Genomic DNA, 22,280 nt, shown 5'->3' on the forward strand with positions numbered 1-22,280 from the left:
TAAAAGCCGCTGCGGAATTAGTGGCGCTATATAAATACCTGATGATGATGATGATGATGATTGTTACAGTTTGACTAACAGGGAGTAAGATAAATTGCTCAATATTAAGCCAAAGATCATACGCCAACACCGGTATCAATAATAAGCTGCAGATCATACGCCAACACCGGTATCAATAATAAGCTGCAGATCATACGCCAACACCGGTATAGTAAAGCCGCACACTTGAAAAGCACTTACCCGAGATCTGTGTTACAAGGACCACCACCAGTACAATTAGCACAGACTCTATATTAAGTTTGCACATGTAGTATTTATACTACTGTTTGTGCAGTATTTATACCAAAGTAAACATCGCAGATATAGCCATGTTATTTTACATTAGAGAATACATTCAAGACAATATATTGTGCCACTTCAACACAATGCAGAAAGTTCTACAACTACAATGTTCCTTTTCATTTCATTTCCATCTTTGAGGTTTTACATTTATTGCAGGGTCTGGAAAAATCTGGGATCCAGGCAGCCTTGGCACCTACAAATATATTTCTGGTGCTTACCTATGGGGTTAGTTCCTATAAAGCACCACAGTTCTTAAAAGGTCTGAATGACTAACGACTAATGTGTCTTTTAGCCTTTTATTTATGTGGAAATTGTGTTATTTTATATAAAACATGCCTTCTGTCAAATCATGCGCTATGTATGTGCCTGGCAGGGGTGTTTGTTCAGACACCAGCAGTGTCATGCTGCATGGCACTGCTGGTTTTGCATAGTGGCACTGTTGGCCTGCAATGACAGCAGGTATCTCTCACTTCAGCTGAGAATTCAGTAACAAGATGTGTGATAAATGTAAGTTCTTATCTGTAAATTGTATGAGGGCTGGGGTTTATCTCTCTTAACTGGACGTCTATTATTGCTGTTCCTTTACGCTTCACTCTCCTCTTTCTATACTACATGCTGCCTATGCAAATGACATGTCGTGGCTGGGTGGAGCCTGATGTTATTAAGGGAATGCAATAGATGATTTATGCCATTGGAACAATTCCGAAATTTATTTCAGAAGAAGAAAAAAATGGCTTTTAGTTTGCAAGCTCAGAAAATAAGGAACAATACAGGTTATTAGTACCACGTACCCACACACCGCATGCTACATAATGAAGTTCACTCACCAGCCTTATGCTGAGTGAACTTTTGCTCAGAATCACTCAAGGAATGAAACAACTTCCGATGTGGTTTAAAATTATGGAATAATTTCTGCTGACTACTGTGAGTATCGGTATCGGTAATGCCTGTAGAAAGGGAGAGGCTCTTTTTATACTGTAGTCACAAACAGTGGAGCCTGCACAGTGACAGAGAGGTGTAGGCACCAACCCCCCCCCCCCCCCCCTCCATACTTGATGCAAATGGAACAACCCAGGAGTCTGAACAGTGTGCCTATCGGAGTATAATACCACAGATGTTGGGCTAGTGATACCCCTGAAGAAAGCTGCCTCTGGACACAGTGGTTGGCTAGACAGTACGACATCACGATATGCTGATTTCACCTGTACCACCTCCCACAAATAGTGGGGAGGAAGTTCTGCCCTTAAGGTGGATAAGAAGCAATCTGAAAGTTTGGGGGTCCCCGTGCCGGGAATAGGGAGTAGGTTTTCCCACCATCGCTCTCTCCCACAAAAAAATGCCAAAGTAAAAATAATTAAAGTAAAAATAAAATAGATGTTGACTATGTAAAGTCAGCACATTTCAAAATGTAGACATTAAAGTTCCTTTACTGAGAAACATTTTCTATTTTGAAATGTATAATAGGTGCTCTATGTACTATGTACACTATGCTGTTATATTGACTGATGGATTTTATACACAATTCAGACATTAACAACATGGTCAATGGACTGATTGTAAAAACATGGTCAATGGACTGATTGTACTGTATGCAACAAATAACAGTGAGACTAATGAGATCAAAATGAGAAGTACATACGGGACTGGCTGTCTATGCTGCTGACGCTGTCTGCATGTTGGAGGTTGTTTTTGTGGAGCTGCTTGTACAGGCTGAACTTAGCAAACTTTTTGGATTTTCCTTGTCCTCGAATCTTGGAGTTGTCCACCACTTCTTCCCCTTGCTTGGTCTCCAACTGGAAGCTGATCTTCCTCTCGTCTTTACCATTCAGTTCCTGAGAGGAGCCAGATAGGACCTAACAACACAGTCTGTTTACTAATCATATTACAGAAATGTCCAAACAATTCACCACTGTTAACATTGTCCTCTAGTTATAACCACCCAATTCCCTGCAGTCAACATTGTCCTCTAGTTATAACCACCCAATTCCCTGCAGTCAACATTGTCCTCTAGTTATAACCACCCAATTCCCTGCAGTCAACATTGTCCTCTAGTTATAACCACCCAATTCCCTGCAGTCAACATTGTCCTCTAGTTATAACCACCCAATTCCCTGCAGTCAACATTGTCCTCTAGTTATAACCACCCAATTCCCTGCAGTCAACATTGCCATCCAGTTATAACAACCTAACTCACTGCAATCAATATAGTCATCCAGTTCTAATCACCCAATTGCCAACATTCTGAGTGCTGCTCTTCTCTGTCCTCATCCCCAGGGTCCAGAGAAGAGGGCAGATAGGCATGGAAGATGGAGGAGCAACAATGCTACTACTGCTTGCCCCTGTGGACCCTGCACAGGAGGGGTATGTAAGACATACTGTTTACAACAGCTGGAGAGCCACAGGTATTCAAAATCTGTATTAGATGGCAAGCTGATTATGTTCGCTTGGTTGTCAGACAGCTCTACATTGACAGGCACTGATTTATTAGATTTATATGCTCAGTGGGTGTTGCCATGTTTCTAAGGAAATCTATATTTTTCACAAACCACTGTGTTGAATATAGTATGTAAACTAAAGGTTTTTATGTTATAACATACATGTTTTCATATTTTACAATTAGCTGAACTTGAGTCCGAAATGTACAACAACAAAAGAAACCACAAAAGTCTAAACAAAGTTTTAGCACTGAAAAACTTAAACATGTAAAGATTAATATGTCATAACTTCAAATGACCTATAAATAATATCCATGAAACATTAAAAGTGCCTGTTCTTTTAGCAAATTACCATGTTTATGGCAGGCGTTGACTGTGCTGCTGTGATTCGCTTGACGCTTCCCACATCAGTGAGCCTGTGCTCGTCGTCATCCCATCGCCCATAAGCCAGGTCAATTCCTCCAACAAAGGCCACAGACTGATCGATCACAACAATTTTTTCATGGTGTGCCCACAAGTAAACAGAAGATGACATGTGATCTGGATGTCTCATCACCTAAACCAATCGAAATGGAGACATTTTTATTTCCACAAGACAACAACACCAGTGTGTGTTTACAGTTTACAGGGTAAGTATAATTTGAGAGTTAGCTGAGTTTTACAGCTTGCTGTTTAGTCAGACTTAACCAATAGCATTTATCTGAAATTATGTGGTTTAATAAAAAGTTGGTTTAATAAACACAAGTGCCCTTAATTGCATGTGTCCACATATACTGTACAAATAAGGCTCCCATGTGTCCAGATTTTTGCTACTAAATATTGGCATCCACAAGGAAGCATGGGTAGCTTTCATGAACTGAGCACATTTCATGTCACAAGCATGTCCCAGCAAATAGGAACCTTACTTGTGGTGTGTAATTATATTTAAAAAGGCCGATATCCTTTTGATTTCTTTGGACATTTGTTCTCAGAATAAACAGGATTATGTCCTGGTTTTGCTGCAGGTCCTGCTTTCTTAAGGCTTGGATGATAATCCTGGGATATTCTCTTATGTCATATTTTAGGTAGCATCTATTTCTAGCCTGTGACTAGTGTCAGGGCTGTCCACGAAGAAGCTTGAGCTGCCCACAAAGGGGCAGACCTGGGTGTAAATGTATCAAGCTGCGAGTTTCCGTCGGGTTTGAAAAGTGGAGATGTTGCCTATAGCAACCAATCAGATTGTAGCTGTCACTTATTTAGTACATTCTACAATGTACAGAACCAGGTGGCAGTTAAACAACATATATCACTCTCTTCATACACACCTGGCTTCATGTAACCTAAGCACTGAAGAACACACCTACTGCTGTTTTCAGGACAAGTGCTGTGTGTCATACCTTTATATTAGGATGTATCCGCAGGAGTGTCCTCTTGCTGTACTCGCTGTTTATTCCCAGTGCCAATTCTACTTCCTTATATAGCATGACAAAGATCTTAACTCCTTGTTGCTGTAAAAGTAAGGAAGCAATTAAATAATAATAATATTACTTTGCATAAACATGAATAATCAATCTTGGATAGAGTCTCTCTTTGTGCTAGGGGATGACAATTGTTATCAAAACAAAAAAACAAACAAACAAACCCGACATTACATCACTGAACATTTCAGGAATTTATATGTTCTCATCATTGACACTAAACACTAGCACAGTTCTGGTAAAGTCATATTGGTGTTCAGAATCACTATTACCTACTAGCAGTATTAATTCTTTTATTTGCACAATAAAAACTTCCTATAAAAGTATCCTGATGCACTCCAAGGGGTAAATGTATCAAACTGCAATTATTTTAGGTGATTTAAAAGCGCCGCAAATCGCGAGAGATTACCGGTGGTTTGAAGTTCAAAATCGCCATATATATTAACCAGCAATGTTGACTTTCCAAAATCCAATCTCTGGCAATTCTAAAACACCTATCTCTCCCATGTTATAGTCAAACTCGCCAGAGATTAAGCACATACTCGCCCGAGTTTCAACAGAAACTGAAACTTGCCCGTGATTGAGCAGAAATAAAAGCATGAAGTGTAAGCTATCTGGTCAATGTTACTATAACAGGAGGCACAATGGGTGTTTCAATAAACCATGTTTTTTGTTGTAGAGGTGCAAAAATTATTACGAATTTTCTTACGGGGGACAATTTATTTTAAGAACAAATTAGTGGGCTAAATGTAATTATAGATTATATCTAAGTTTTTATTTTTATTTTATTACAGTGCCGATTTCATCACCAGTGGGGAAATATTTATATTTTTATGATGTGGCAACGTCTAAAATTTGCTGTTGAGGATACCATTAAAAGCACATAATTGTGGCACTACAAGTGTCAGCATGCACATGAGCACTTGTAGTGTCACAAGTCTGTACTTTAAATGGTGACCCCATCTGGAAATACAAGGTGTTGCCATATCATAAAAATATAAATAATGCCCCGCTGATGATGAAATAGTAAGCCACTGTAATAAAATAAAACAAAATAAAATAAAACTTACATATAATCTATAATTACATTTGGCCCAGTGGAATTTAAAAAGTGGAATTAAAGTGAATTCTTGGCTAACTGAATATATTGTCTTTGCAAATTTAGAAGACTGCTTAGTGCTCATCACACAGGGCATAATCATAAGCTTGCAACTAAAATCTATGCAGTCAGACAATAAAAGAGTATATTAAAGCAAAAGTTTTGTCTTTAGAAAATAATTAAATCCTAAAATAAAAAGTTAGTTTTGGGTGAAGTTCTTTTGCTAACCTCGGGTGTGAGGTTTGCCCCAATCTGTCAAGTCCAAGTCCCCAAAACTCTTCGATGGTCAAGCACTGTTCTGCTCTATACTACAACTAATGCTAATCACTCTCAAACAGACAAGGGCAGTGGTGTTTTTAATGCCCCTCTTCTGTAAACTTTCCAATGCATGTATGTAAAAGGAGTGTTTATAGGGGAGTGACAGCAACAGCACCACTGTCCGTTTTACATGGACTTACAATGGTAGCAGAGAATGGAGAAGTGCTGGACTGTTGAAGGCTTAAGGTGACCCAGCAGATCTGACAAGTAATTCAACTCTGGCTTTTATCGTAACATAATAAACTACACACAACATTACATTTTAACTTAAAGTTCTGCTTAGTCCTGGTGTAAACATATTGCCATAAATATTAAAGTAACAGTAGAAAATTGTTAAACCTGATAAATCATATACAGATATAAACACATATATATATATTTATTTACAAACACTGTATCTATAAGAGTTGAAAAGCAGAAAAGTTAATACTTCTGAAGGCGTTAATCCCTTTAACAAAGTCTGGAATGTGATCTTATTCATGTTACACATAATAAACTAATATTTTGTTCTACACATTTTCTTCCAAACATGTGTTGAAAAGGAACTCACAGCCTTTCTCTTTAAGATGCAATCCAATCTCCATCGGTTCCCTTCCACGACCGGTCGCTTGAGGAATATTTCTGGACTCAGCCTTGTGAAACAGAATGTTTGTGAAAATTAAAATGTGTTGTGGAAATGTACATCTAAATATGATTATGATCAGGGCTGCTACCAGAAATTGCATGCCTCAGTACAAATGTAACAGGCAAACCCCCTCCCTCCTTCTCTCACCACACCAGATTTTATAAATGATCCTCTGCCCAACATTTGGCTCCTTGCTCACCTATCGGCCTCCAATCATAGACCCCCCCCCCCCACGTTCTCTCCAGCTACTCCACGTTTTATCAAGCCCCCCCTGCTCCTGTTTCTAACCCCAGCAGTAGCTCTCCCTCTCCCGTGTCCCTTAATCCAGTGCAGAAGACAACCCCCACCCCTCACATCTCAGGAGCAGCTGCTGCCGAATAAAGGGAGTCTGACACATCTCTTAATACACTGCGGAGCCCAGCCCCCCCCCCAATATATCTGTCTGGGACCAGGGCAGGGCTGGGGCCGTACTGCTGTACCCCCTGAGGGTGGCCCTGATTATGATGTCTAAGCCATGTCTGTGATTTCAAACATTTTTATATTTTTGAAGAGATAAATAAGGAAATCTAATATTCCTTTTAATCAACACATTTGCACTGAATTGAGCATTTTAAGACTCTTATGATAACAGAGGTTACAGATTTGTAAATGCCCTTAGGACATTTCTGTTCCTCATAAAAGGTGCTCTAACACTCCTATGCTTAATTGCATATTCTAGACAGAGGTTTCTGCTTATCTTATGTACAGCTTATGAATAAACCTAGGGAGATGTGTCTGCCACCTCATAGTCTGCTCTCTCTTCTATTTTGAGTCTGACAGAGTGTTTATAGGGGCACTTTTTCTTTCTTCCCTGCATTGCAATTTGAATTTTCGGGACTTTAAGTGCTCAGTCATGCAAACAAAAGTTGTGTGTCATCATAGGGACGAATGGTCCTTAGGGTTGGTTGAAATTCACTGTTGTTTCCCTCCATGTGCGCTCGTTCACAACACAACAATAATAATACAATACAACAATACAATGGAAAGAAAAAAAATATGTGCTTTTAAAGTTTATCAGAAAAGTGAGAACAATCTTATCATAAATAAAGGATCTTATAAAAACACTACCCTATGTTTTAACTGTTATCATTTATAATTACGGGGGACTCATCATATTTATGTCTTTTCAAGTACAACTCTAAAGTTTCCTGAATGACAAAAGTCAGAAATGTCACCTGACAGGATAAAGGATGTCTGGGCGTGTGAATCCTCAAAAGATGAAGCATTGTTACGGAATGCTGTTACATCTGTATGCCAAATGTATATCCAGCATGCAATACTTTACAGGTAAGTGTGAGTGATACAACATAAACACAGATATGGGGAAACACTGGACCTTAAAAGGGTTTTTTCGAGAACCATAAACCAAATTAGGTTCCCTGCTGTAGAATAATGTTTACCCCTTAGTCCTAATTTTAGCACTGTTTTTGGACACAGTGGTGAGTTAGAATAGTTCACTTTGGGTCATGTGAGTGACTGGAGACAAGGTTCAACTGGACAATTGCCATCCTACAGAAACCATCGTCCTACCAGAGTTCTGGGAATAAGTCTGTAAGAATGTGTGGCTTCACAAGGCTATGCTATCCAAACACTTGTACATTCTTGTCTCCGAGGTTAGATACTGGCTACTTCCAATATGTGGGAAAGTGATATTTACAGTTGTCCGTACAGTTAGACAAAACAAGTAATAGACTGTATCATTCTGTAGTAATGAGCATAAAATGTGTGTTTAAAGACTTTTTTCTTGTGGCTAAAGAAACTATACATTGTAACAAAAAAATAATTATAAATCACTATTTCTTAGAATCAAAACATGGAACAAAAGTATGACAATTTGAAGTCAAAAAGTATTGCTATAACTGGAGTTATCCCACTATTTTTTGGTTGTGTTATATAACGTTCTGATGGTATGGGAGTTTATAGGCCTTAGTCTGTTGAAAGTGGACTTAATAGAGAAGGAGCTTCAGAAACCATAGAACTACATATTTTTCTCATCAAAAGACAGCAAAACATATAAATTAATAATTTGCTAATTATCTTATTAATAAATCAATTATGAAATGTGATTTTAAAATATGCAAACTTGAAGAGTTATTGTAGGAGCAATACCAACCACCAGTCTGTTATAAAAATTTCTTCTTTTGCCGCTTCCATAGCATCTGCCACGTCATTAAAGTATCCCTTAGCATTGACATACCTAAAATAAATCATAAGTCATAAAAAGGTTACACTCCTAAAGAAAACAGTATAATCTGTGACTGAAACAAGGAGTTTCAGAACTACTGCAATGGAATGCAGTCACCTAGCTACTTACAAACACATAAAAATACCTACTACAATAACATAAGAGGCCAGTTCAATTCTTGCCATTAGGCAAATGCCGTACTAAGATTGCAAATTGGAGTTACGACTTTAGCTGAAATGAGCAGTTAGTGATGTGATTTACATGTGGGTAATTATTTACTATGCAGGAAAAACATTCCAAAAGAACCAAATGCATAGAAAGGAAAAACAAGTTTTATTTCATTATATGTCTGTTATTCAGCTCAAAGGTGAAGGTAATAATATCTGGCTGCTTAAATTTCATCTGCTCTACTTTGTCCAATTACATTTACAACTTTCCTGAAGGTGTCAATAAAGTGGACACTGAGTCAGCCACATTGAGACTTTCTCTATAATACTATTGGCCTCATTAATAAAGTGTAAAATGGCTGAGGCGCAGTATAAAACGTCTTTGGTGACATCACACACCTCGGTTTACCCTGGTGTGCCTAGATTTCTGCCAAAGTGCAGGGGTTTGAGAAGCATCTCTCAAGAACGGAGATCAGACGGCACCTTGACGTGAGCTGGGTGGACCATCTAGGTGCATCAATGCAAAACAAGAAGGGTTTTATAATGTATATCTATGAATATCTAGTGTGCTTAGTAAATTAAATTTGGTGATTCGCGACACTGTAGTTGAACATTTATATTCCGCTACAACAATGAGAGGCAGTTGTGTTTGGTTTGAACAAGTTAACAATTTGTTGCATTGTCAATGACACATGTTTAAAAACTGCAGATTAAATGTATTTGTAAAAGGAACTAGACCGCATATTTATATATATATATATATAAATGCAAATTTGTTTGCGTTTTACATGTGTTAAGTAGACCACATGCTTGTCTTTTTTTTCAAACTATTGCATATCTGTACAATAACAAACACATAATAGAGGCACACATGTTTAGATCTGCACACGGTCATATTATGGGTAAAGTAAACCAAAGAATACTTTTCATTTATTCAGAAGCACTGGCTGGGACTAAACAGTATTTAATCATTTTTTAGAAGGCTGGGTCAAGGAAGTGTGCAAAAACAAATGAAAAAACTATGCTCTATAACTACTCTACAACAACAAAACAAACTAAACCAAGCTACACTGTCACTAACACTGCTGCGCAGTTGCTTGGTAGATCATGGCTTCTAAAATGAGATTGAAAGGGTGGATGGGGGGCATTTACATATCTTTCCTTGTTTGGTGGGGGCCACAAAGCAATTTTCCTCTTTAAAATAATTGTTTGTTACATCCCTCAAAAGAAAAAATCCTCAGGGCTACAATCAATACTCAGTCCATTAGTTGTTTACACTCACTGTTGAGTATGACTGTAAAGTAGAAGCTTAGTGATTGACATCCAGAGACCACCCTCATCATACAATAAGGTCTGATAATAGGGCAGTATTGTTATTCCAGGTACATACCATTTACAGAGAGTGTGATTTTGAACTGCTGCATAGGAGCCAAATCTATGTTCCATAAGGAAGTTTTTCCCGTGCTTCCCAACAAATTCTTCAATAGCCTGACCCCACCAGCGGGCGTGTCTGTAACTGTTACACTTTAGGATTAAAGACCTAAGAAAGAAAAATCATACATTATTGTATTATCTTTGTACTGTAAAAAAATGATTTCTCAATTTAATAATAATAAATAATTGTAATAAGCATTGAAAATTACAGTATCATATTATTCTAGATAAGAAATGCCAGTGTTCAGTGGTAGTGAGAGAGAGGATAGGTAGAGGCACCAAAGTATTCCATGCTTCCTTATGCACTGGAATATCCTAGTATAAATAACAATATCTAGAATAAATAAGCATATCAATGCGAGGAGTATTGATTGTTTCAGTAAGTGCAAAACATCCATTAGTAAAACAATGTATACATTATTTTCTTTTAGATGGAAGTGTTGCTTTTATGTCTTTTTATGAAGAACTCCTTGGTATTTCCAACATATCAATTCAAGTCAAGACAACTGATGTAAGGAGACAACAACTCTACATTTAGGAGAGCTGTGTATATTTCCTTTGTAATAATTAATGACAGCTTCAAAGATTGCTAATCCATAGCAATTATTTCCCAGAATTACAGATGCTCTCTGCACATTCGGAACTGCTGACCTGTAGTTTAAGGTATAATAGCAAATTGAGGATGTGTTGTCTATGCACGGAGCGTGCATTTGTGCAATGTAACCATGAATTGAATATGTCAGCCCTGACTTTAATTTTAATAGGAAGCTTCTACTTTAGTTTAATTGGGATTATAAATAAATGAAATACATCTTGTGTAAGCATAAAAGAAGCAATGCGGAAATTCCATTCTTGAAAATAGACAAAACAAATGGGTTTAATCATTTAAAACGTACCTGGAAAGATTGTCTATCCGCAACCCATACTGGGTCTCGGTGTCTTTTTTTCCAATTTTTATGTTAAATTCCTTATCAACCAAAAGAACAAATGAAATAGCACCGGAGTCTATCTTCATGTACAAAAGGAAAGAATCCTTCACCACCAACCACCTGCAGAATACAAGAAACGCTTTACTAGCGGGAACTATCATGAAGCTATCACTTAAAGGATAACTCCACCCAAAGGAAAGCTGTAGATCTGGATGGAGTTCACCGAGACAAGACAAAATACAGTTTCACTTACCTCGGTTCTGCCATCTCCTCAATCCAGTGGGTACCACTGAAAGCTCCTGTGATACTTTCCACCACAAAGGGCCTTTTTCAAATTAAAAGATATGTTGTCAATGTCCCCCAGGGAGCTTCCCATACAAGGATGACATTACGGGGAAGAGGTTTTGAGCCAGGAAAGTGTGAAGCGGGAGAGTATCACAGAACCTTCTGGGCGAGTCGCTGAACCAGGGTATCTGCATTTTGTCTTGTCTTAGTGAACGAATTGTTTAGCAATGTTAGATAAATCCTTTTACTAAGTGTGTTGAAATATTTTATTGCTTACCATCAAAAACAGCCAGATCACATTTTATAGGCAACGATTCAATGATATATATATATATATATATATTTTTTTTTTTGTGGCAAGAGCCCGCTACTGCAGAAGCACACGCGTACAACTGCTTCCTTTTTATGGTTCTTTATTGTCAGGATGGTAATAATGTTTTGACACCGTATACTTGCACAGCAATTATGGAGACTCTCAACGCTTACTATACATAGTCCAGCTCTCTGTCCAGATCAGCCAGCTAGCCCAGCGTTGATCTCCCGAAACAATGAAACAAGCAGGGTTTTATACCTGACACTCCTCCCACAGGCCTAGCTTGATGGACAGGTGACACACCCACCTTCTCTTTAAAAGGAAACGCCCATCCCTGGCTCTGTTTAGACTATCAGACCCACCCCGTCTGTTTGCTGAGAGGAAGCAGCTTTTAAATCATGTAAGTAAACCAATTTTAAACTACACATATGTTTTTACCTGGTTTAATCTCCACCTAGGTACATAACTGTGCCAATGTTTTACTCTACTTCCCTGCTTTCTCTGCATATTGCCAGCTAAATGCCTCCTTTTGTTACAATATATATACAGTGCTTTTTTTCCCATTGAACGCTGGGAACGGCGTTCCAGGACCTTTTTTTTTGGCTTTGTGGCGGCTTCTCCGCCGGCCTTTAACACACACAATAAAAAAATAAAAAAAGTAAACAATACCATCTGTCCGGCGCCCTCCTCCCTTCTCTATTTCCAATGGCTGTCGGGCGTGATGTCATCACGCACGTCGCGCCCGACAGTCATTCACGGAGCTGTGAGGAGCAATCAACAAGAAGAGGAGCGCCGTGACAGAAAAGAAAACTGAAAAGAAGTGAAGAGGAGAAAGGAGGCAATAGAAAGCAAGGTAAGTTAGAGGAAAAATGGGGCGCCGTTTAAATGAAAGTGGTCAGAAAAATAAATGGTGACAAAAAAAAGAAAAAGGCCAGCGTGAGAGGGGCGGGCCCGGGGCACAGCATAAAAACTCAAGGGGGACCAAAAAATGATATGGGGCACTGGCACAGCATAAAAACTCAAGGGGGACCAAAAAATGTAGGGCACTGGCACAGCATAAAAACTCAAGGGGGACCAAAAAATGATTAGGGGCACTGACACAGGTAAATAATTATTAGGGGCACTGACACAGGATGAAAACTGAAGGGGGACATAAAAATAATTAGGGGCACTGGCACAGGATGAAAAAACTGAAGGGGGACCAAAAAATTAGTAGAGGCACTGGCACAGGATGAAAACTGAAGGGGGACATAAAAATTATTAGGGGCAATGGCACAGGATGAAAACTGAAGGGGCACCAAAAAATTATTAGGGGCACTGGCACAGGATGATAACTGAAGGGGGACCAAAAAATTATTAGGGGCACTGGCACAGGATGAAAGCTGAAGGGGGACATACAATCAGGGCCGGATTAAGGGAATGGAGGCCCCTGGGCTAAGGGCGCCTCCATTCCCCCGTGAGGCCCCCATCGTGAGCCGCCCCCGTGAGGGCCCCCCCCCAAAGCGCTTACCTGTCAGTCCAGTCCTCCGTCCCCGGCGCGCTGTAAGCTCCTTACTGAGGAGATCTCGTGAGAGTTCACTCGCGAGATCTCCTCAGTAAGCAGAGTACTGAGCGCCGGGGACGGAGGACTGGACTGACAGTGCTCAGCAGCATTGATCGGGCTGGGGGCGCCCCCGCCCCCGGACCGATCAATAATGCTGCTGCAGAGTTTGAAGGGCCCCCTGGATGCCCGAGGCCCCTGGGCTATAGCCCAGTTAGACCTCGGGTTAATCCGGCCCTGCATACAATACATATAATACATTAAAGGTATGTTAAGACATGAATATATAAAAAAATAAAACATAAAAGATTAACAAGATGTGAGTTCCACCACCTTTTTTTTTTTTTACAAAAAAAGCACTGTATGTATATATATATATATATATATATATATATATATATATATATATATATAAATATAAATATATATGAAACAGCTCAATGTTATGCAAATATTTGTGCTGCCCAGTAATTATCCTCTTATGTCTTAGTGAGCTAAATGTTTAGACTTGTTAATTCAATTTACCAGTCTTTGTTAACTAAACTAAACAAAAATTAGTAATAAGTGTATTGCGCAGTGTTTCCCTGATATTTTCACTGCATTTGTGTACAGACAATGGTTCAAAGAATTCAAGTATATATGCCGAAAAATGTGCTGCACAATAATTATCCCTTTATGTAATAAAGAATACTTATAAACACATGAGATGCCAGCCCTACCTTATAAAGAATGTACTAGGCTTGTATGAATCCCCATAAATTCTGTTCACCGAGACGTGGGTAAATCTTCACTCAAAAGTTACAAATCGTGGCAAAATTAATTATAAAAAAAATCCTGCTTGTGAATTGCAACATGCCGGATGCCAGTTAAGATTTGCCCGACCCACTTGCTGTCAGCCACCTACAGCAGGCAGCACAACACAACATGGGATCATACATAGCCAGGGTGCTTAGGAATTAAAATTTAGCATGTTTCCTTTAGGATTTGTATTAGTTAGAATTCTGTTTAGTCTCTTTTCAGTACTTTGTTAATTTTATTTTTTTCATGAAAAAACAGTCAGTATTTAACTTATGTGCAAAACAGAACACTCATTTGCACCCCTTGCATTGTAACATGGTTTTGTCCAGGAGACTGAAATAAGAATCCTCTTCATTTAAGATCCTTAATGATCAGGCCCTAGATTATTTTGTGCCTCTCAGTGTGTTACAAAAACAGTTGAGATAGAAAGAAAGAAATTGCCTGGTTATTTAAACATTAATTTGGTTAATAATGGATAAAAGTACACACATCTGTCAACAAATAGACTGAGAGTCATTATAGGGCAAAGTAGGCACTGCTGCCATATAGCAAGTGTGCACAGAACAGAAGTGAAGATGAATATGAAAATAGTTGGAGGCCACTGATATAAAAATACACAATCACAGACACTTTCCCCTAGAACAGTCCAGGAAGAACAAGTGTCAGAGGAGATGTAAGCTACTCTTATAAAGCAACAAACATGGAATGTGCTGATGTTTGCTGACTTATTTGCATTCTATGCACTGCGATTTGTCTTGTTAAATTATTCAGGGAATTTGGGGTGAATCTGTACCAATTTGCAAATTCATCTGGATTTCAGAATAAGATGAATCGATTTACCCATCTCTAACATTTCCTTTAAAAGGCAGTATATATATATAATACAGACTGGCAAAGCAACATAAGACCTGGCTACAGTGCACATATACTGCCTATTTCAGATGCAATATAACAAAACCCCGTTGCAACGTTCTCATACATAATTATAACATATGGGATGACCCCACACTTCTGTCCAGTACTGTAATAAAACATAGTTGTTCTTCCAATACCTCTTTGACCATCGGTAACAAACACTTCCTTGTCCACAACAATTTAAACCAGGTATTCTGTGACCACCAGATCTCTTCATGATCATTCCTTCTCTGAAACAAAACATATGGGAATATTAACTTGAAACTTGACAGTTTACACAAACATTTTGAATAAGCCCTCAGAGGTTAAAGGATTATGATTCTGAATGTTGTGGCCCTAGTATGATTCCCGATAGTTCTAGCACGTTGCTGTAGAGGCACTCCACATTTCTAGCATGGGTCCTAATAAATTGCTGCTCTTAAGAAATACCCCAAAGTTCTAGCATGCTGCTACCGTAATGAGGCACACAAGGCTCTAGTATGTAGCTGCTCTAATGAGATGTCCTAGACATGTACTCTAAGATGGTATTACCAGTTATAATAAAGGGATATGACAGTCACATACATATTAATGGCATTCACTCTTCACTGTTTAGAGACAGAGCTTTGTGTGACTGGGCTACAGCAGATGTTGGATAAAATAACTACTAACAGCTTGCTTACGTTTAGCACTGCAAATAATTGTATAAATTTCAAGACCAAACAACCTGAACCAAGTTAGCGTAGAAATATTTTTTCAAGATTTAGATATGGATTTAGCAGATGTATGTTAATTCTTATATATGTCTAATTTTTACAAGACAATTATGTAAGGTTTATAGAGACAAAGGATCACAATCAAAATACTATAAATGAGTTGGCTATTGTAAACAGATGGCAATCTTACTACTGCGTTCACCCCAGGCATTGACTATTCACATACACCTATGACAAGTGAGTAATTCCATAACAAGACAGACAACACTCAATGTAAAGGCACAAACGGCCTGAGTCACTATGAGTCACTAAGACGAGCAAAGCAAAAAAAAATGAGTAACTTTTCACCTTGGCAAAACCATGTTGCATTGGAGGGGAGGATAAATTTAAAATGTGCGGACAGATTTATAGTTGGGGTAGGGCATGTCCTAGATCAACTTTACATTTCAGTGCAAAAATAAAGCTATCAAGTATTTATGTGTGCTACATGAAAAAACAGTCATTATTTAACTTGTATGCAAAATAATAAACTAACTTGCACCCCTTGCATTGTAACATGGTTTGTCCAGGATCAAATTTACTTCTTTTTTGCCTTGCTCTCCTTAATGACTCAGGCCCAAAGTGTGGAGACAACAATCTTTATTTGTCATGAGCGGCCATTCTGCTAGACTGAGTGAATGAGACCTCCAAGTCAACATTTTCTGTAGATCTCACCCTAATTCCACGAGAAAACCATAAAAATGTTGCAGAAAACAGCTGTGTAAACTAACCATGTACAACTTACATGCCCTTCGGTCCAAGATCCTGGATAAAAGATAGCTGATTGACATCAATGAATTCTCTCTGGGGAGCAGACACAGCACAAGTACATTACACATGAGACACTCACTCAAAGTTGAGACGCAGAACTTGATGGATCTTTTTTTTCCCTCAACCTTACTAGCTATGTAACATTGGTTTTCATGATGACATTTTCTTACCTTACTGCCTGAATTATTGTAATGTTCTTCTAACGAAGTTCTGCCCAGTTTGTTTCCCTATGTTGCTATCAGACCAGGCAAAGCATGGACATGTACCTTTACATGAACCTTTCACTGGTAAGAGGACGGTCAACCAAAATGAGGTAAGACATGGCGTGGTTTTGAGGCTGCTGGAGTTTGTCATGTCCACACCCTTCCTGACTCTGGTTTCCCACAGCAACCAAAGTAAAAACATTACCAGCGCAGCAGAGATTATTGCATAGATGGCACTGATATTCATGAAAACTATGGTTTGGGCACATTATATGTTCTTTTAAATAAAAGATCAACCATTTGATTTATTTTTAAAAAGCAACTATTATTCACAGTGGCACAGCCGCAACAGTGATGTTCTATCTTGAATAACAAATGCCATCAGGATAATGTTAGTTTTAGTCTGAAACCTGGAGAAAAAAAACCTTCACCAATGTTGCACAAAAAATTCTCTGCAAGTAAAAGTCATGAAATAATGACATGGATAAGAGCACAGACATTCCAAACAGCCTGTGTGACCTGCGTTATATGACAGTTATTACATACCTGCAGCTACGTTTGGCATTTAAAAAAAAATAGAAGAAAAATAGAAGAAAACATGTGGGTGTAATGATTCTTAATCAGTACGCAGGACACATACTTAAGATAGTTATGCTGTTTATGTTGCTTAACAAAGTAATACATTTTTGGTTCCATAGAAAGTCACAGTAAGAAGGTTTAACAATGACCGCATTCTCATATTATTTGGCATTTACATCCTCAGTGAGTAATGCAAAGACAGCCTGTAAAAAGAGCAATGCAACTAAGAGAATTATAAATGCAAAACGACATTGAAAATTAATACATTTTTCACTTACTGTTGCATGATAATTCCTGTACATCGGCATTTTTAATAGCGCTGTTAAGTAATCTTCCAGTTGTTTCTGCAACACAAAAAGCAGGACATTCAGCATGAGCGTAGAATACATACATTGCTGGTATGAGATGTGATGGGTCAGTTCTGCAGCTACAGGGCCTGGAAAAACGCAGAGGTATAATGCATTTTGTTTATTAAGAATACCTATATGTCATCTAGAGAGCACCTCAAGCCTGCGCTGTCATGGTCTACCGGCACAGGTGTTTGGTCTCAGACTGAGCATTGACATTGGATCTTCACAGTAATACATTTGAAATGTTTCTTATTTCTCCTAAAACGTTCATACTTGGAGCCTCATTTAAGTCATAACAGCTCATAACAGTAAGAAGACATAGGGCTGCCTTTATTTCCACTGTCTCATTCTTGTTGTTTTTATTTGCCTTGGTTTATATGGGTATAATAATGTCCTTCAGCTATAAATAAAGTGTACCTAGATGGAGTCAGACATTCCACTGAAAGTAATGGGCACTGCACCACCAATCACTAAATATGTGCAGTCTCCGCAACACAAAGTTAACTGGAGAATTTTATCCCACAAAGTAAAACATTTTTTTATTTTTTTGCACTCATGAGGAAAATCAGGCGATTATTGCAGAAATCCCCTATTCTGTTTTGGAATGCCCTGTTTCGACCATATCTGGCCAGCTCCACGCATCATAACGTGTAAAATCAACACAACATTGCCATGCTAATACATGTGCATGTCCTATAAAACAGGACTGGCCAAAAACAGGAGTTTGATGTCACAAAGAAAGAAGTAAGACATACATAACAAGGTCAGGACCTGAGGCAGCCGTGGAAAAATACCAACAAAACTGTCCTTTTTCCTTTACTGCTTCATTAACCCGTAGGAATATATTTTACTAATGTGGCTCCTCCCCTTAGCTGCAGGAGCTGCTATACACAGAACCGGCAAATTAAGTTTGTTAACCAACATTAAATGGAAGGGGTGTGTGTGAGCAGATGGGGTGTGAGCGGTGGACCATTCACAAGCCGCTCACATCCCCCAGTTTTCATCCAGAGTTGTGAGAGAAACGGAGGATAAATGGCGGCGTGTAGCAGCCTCAGGCTCAACCTAACCAAAGGGGACACCTGTTTGCAGCATTAGGTGGTAATGCAGCTTTGAGGTATTAAGACATCAGCAGGAGAATCAAATCATTTTAGCAGCCAATTGTGGGCAGGAATTGTAACATATGCCTAAGCTGGAGATGTGTGGCATTACTACAAACCTCCCATTCACACTGCAGAGTGCTATGGAATGATTATCATCATCACATCATCACCATTTATTTATATAGCGCCACTAATTCTGCAGCCCTGTACAGAGAACTCACTCACATCAGTCGCTGCCCCATTGGAGCTTACAGTCTAAATTCCCTAACACACATACACACATACAGACACTAGGGTCAATTTGTTAGCAGCCATTTAACCTACCAGTATGTTTTTGGAGTGTGGGAGGAAACCGGAGCACCCGGAGGAAACCCACGCAAACATGGGGAGAACATACAAACTCCACACAGATAAGGCCATGGTCGAGAATTGAACTCATGACCCCAGTGCTGTAAAGCAGAAGTGCCAACCACTACGTCACCGTGCTGCCCATGATGCTTTAGTGATATTAGCCACAGAATCATTCATTCTAATATTTCCAAATCCACTCTGACTTTATCGACAAAGGTCTGCCTATACCAGTAATGTGTAGCAGGTATTTCACCGTTAAAACTATGCCTTCAATTTGTGCATACTAATGAAAGCAGCAAAGTGATGTATTCTCCCCAAGCTACAAGCCGGCCTATAGCCTGTGATATAATTACCCTTCTACTGGACGCCTGCTCTTCTCTGACAATCTCAGCATTCCGGGGTAGATTTGGCATGGACCTCACCTCGCCTCTCTTTACTGTCTGTCTTCTCACTGTGTGACTAAATAGAAGAACCATTAGACTAAATCCTAGTCCTTGGCTTTCAGCCGTTACATTCAGTGAGTGAACACATACCTCCTGGTAGGAATAGGGATACGGATGAAAGCTTTGTATCGAAGCAGTTCTCTGTGCAGATCCTGGAAATGCTTATACTTCCTCTTGACTTGCCATGTGAACTCCCCATGGGTTAGCTCAATCGTGTAAATGTTCAGAACCGCTGTCTGAAATTATTATCATAAAGCAAAAGTCAATAATGAACAATAACTGTTGTGATTTCATATATACTGTATATAGAAATTCCTGTAAATTAAATTTGTATAAACAGTGAGTTCTGAAGTCATTGCTTATAATTACTTTAATCATATAATTATTAAGGATAATGCACCCCTACTGTAAGTCACCTTGGATTTCTTTTCCTGTATAAAAACAATCAACTTTTATGTGGCCACATAACTCCGTGGTGACTTGTAATATCCACATAACTTACAGTATCTTATATGCACTTATTTAGAGGATGTTCATTTAATTTTACCATATAACTGTGAACTCAATTCAGATGGGTCCATCATTATCACTTGCTATCGGTATATATATAAATATATATTTAAATATATATATTTGGCCCTAATCAGTTTATTAGTTGGATGCGTGTCTTACCATCAAAAAATTTGAATGACACTGATGTAAGGAAAAACGTATGTATGTAAGGAGAACTAAACACACTAACTGTTTTATGTAGTAGGGATGGATAGTGAACTATAATGTCTTGCATTTTTTTTTAAGTAGCTCCACATAATCTGAAAATGTTTCAGAAGTTTCTTTGTGCACACTGCCATATATCTGTGAGTCTGTCCTACATTGTTAGAGACTTTCCTGGTATAAGAAATATATGTTACATCAACCTTTTATTTAACTTAGTCTACCAGTTTCATTTATTTAACTTAATTTACACATCACACTTAGCAAATAAACAGACTAAAACATTTCTTTCGTTATAGAATGAATAAAAACCAGTGTGCGCAGTTTATACATGAGAGTTTCTGCTGCTGGTACAGCTGATATTATATACCTTACTTGCTATTATTTCACCCCATTGCCATATTTTCACTGCACTCCATTATTATTTTGTAAAATCGAAAAAGAATGTATTATTTAAGACTCATATATATATATATATGAACACAGCTGAAAACATACTGCCTATTTCAATTGACTAATAGAGGGAGTTCTCACCTTTGAGGTAGACGATGAGGCGAAACGTTCCACTTCTAGAACCCTGACCTTAATAGGACATCCTGTCAAGTATGTTTGGAGGTCGGGTTCTTTAAACCCTTTAGTGCTATAAATTGCAGAGAACGGAATGCAGGCTCCTAAGGAAGAAGCAGTATTATTTTACAAATAAACATCTTGATAATGGGGAAACACATTCTTCAGGTAAACTTGACATCCAAATCAGAAATGTTATTTGAAATGCGAGATAGAATAGAGGGCTCAGGAAAAACAATAATCTTTAACATTCAACCTGATTACCTACTAAGTAGATAAAGCAAACAATTAAATAACCAAGATCATCCAAACAAGTATGACAATGAAATGATAACTAGGACCAGCATACTTACATAACTGTCCCTGGTTTAGAATAAATTTGATACCGGATCTCAATGGCTCTTTTAAGTAGCTACAATCAGAGTGCTTAAAAGTGTGTAATGCTCCATTCTACAGAGCCAGAGTAAGTGGGACTAACCTCCCCTGTGTTACCTCCGATCCCATTGACTTTTACCATTTCAGAGATGCCATGTAGAAGAGATGCAAACTTATTGGCTCTACTAAAGATCGCCATGCTCACAGGCTTTTGCAGAACACATGCACTAGGCAAATGCCCAATACTGTCAACTATCATCATAGCACAACAATCCCTGCAAACGTTTGGAGGGTCAGTAATAATTTAATTGTGCCCTGTTGCTATCAGAAGCCACTAGTAGCAGTACCAATAAGAATTACACTACACGGATTGCTAAAGCACTACGGAATATGTTGACGCTATATAAATGAATGATGATGATGATGGTTGGCAGTGCATTCAATAAAGTCTTTATGGGGTACACTATTTCCTTAACCAGAATTTAGATGCTCTCTCTGAGCACCTCCCCCATCAAAATATAATCACAAACGCATATTTACTGCAGTATGTGAAGAGGAGGTGATATCGCACAAACTGAACTACACTATGGGCCCGGTTGCAGTCAATGTTCCTACTCCTCAGTCGCTACAAAACCTATTGTCTGCTTACTAAATCCTATTGTGTCACATGGACATTTGGCTGTTGCACTATTCCTAAATTCTGCAAACTCGTTATATACTGTGCACCACCCTACACAGTGAGAAAAGGTCAGCACTCAGGTATTGGTACATATGCACTAAAATAGTTTTAAGCTTATCTATCAGGATCCTGATGTATGTCAACCTCTGGCTCCAATTCTAGAAGTTACTTCCGGAGTTACTTGCCAACTTTGGAGATCAGCTCCCTGGGAGATCTCCAAAGCTGGCCGAGTCTTGGGGGCGAGGCCACGCTTATAGTGTCATTAGGGCGAGCCAGGATGATGCGATTAGCCCCGCCCCACCCACTTCACCAAGAAGCGGGCAGGATTCGGGGGGTTGCTGCGCTCTCTCGGGAGTCCGGGAGTGCGCCCAAAAATTCGGGAGTCTCCCGGACATTCCGGGAGAGTAGGAAAGTATGTCTTCTATACGCAAAGCCTAAACAATGCTCATCTGACCTGCAGTCTGATTTCTCTCAGGTGGAACATTTGATCATTTAAAACAAACTGTTTTTGAATAATAATAAAACAGTATCAA

The 22,280-nt window shown here is 38.8% G+C and overlaps 1 protein-coding gene across 3 annotated transcripts in view; it reads right to left on the reverse strand.

Moving 5' to 3' along the window:
- Positions 1–22,280, reverse strand: part of PLD1 (phospholipase D1) — a 166,375-nt gene that overhangs the window by 38,126 nt on the left and 105,969 nt on the right. For 2 of the 3 annotated variants that reach the window (XM_075202132.1, XM_075202131.1), the window contains 14 exons: positions 20,661–20,797; positions 19,503–19,648; positions 19,323–19,428; positions 17,447–17,512; positions 16,361–16,419; positions 15,019–15,111; positions 10,998–11,150; positions 10,058–10,207; positions 8,429–8,512; positions 6,202–6,283; positions 4,154–4,264; positions 3,130–3,333; positions 1,982–2,195; positions 1,170–1,289 (listed from right to left, as the gene is read on the reverse strand). In XM_075202132.1, the coding sequence (XP_075058233.1) occupies positions 1,170–1,289; positions 1,982–2,195; positions 3,130–3,333; positions 4,154–4,264; positions 6,202–6,283; positions 8,429–8,512; positions 10,058–10,207; positions 10,998–11,150; positions 15,019–15,111; positions 16,361–16,419; positions 17,447–17,512; positions 19,323–19,428; positions 19,503–19,648; positions 20,661–20,797 (1,725 nt within the window). The remainder of the gene's footprint in view (positions 1–1,169; positions 1,290–1,981; positions 2,196–3,129; positions 3,334–4,153; positions 4,265–6,201; positions 6,284–8,428; positions 8,513–10,057; positions 10,208–10,997; positions 11,151–15,018; positions 15,112–16,360; positions 16,420–17,446; positions 17,513–19,322; positions 19,429–19,502; positions 19,649–20,660; positions 20,798–22,280) is intronic. The other variant, XM_075202133.1, reaches the window with a different exon arrangement.

Source organism: Mixophyes fleayi, chromosome 3 (assembly GCF_038048845.1).
Source record: "Mixophyes fleayi isolate aMixFle1 chromosome 3, aMixFle1.hap1, whole genome shotgun sequence".
NCBI lineage: Eukaryota > Metazoa > Chordata > Amphibia > Anura > Limnodynastidae > Mixophyes > Mixophyes fleayi.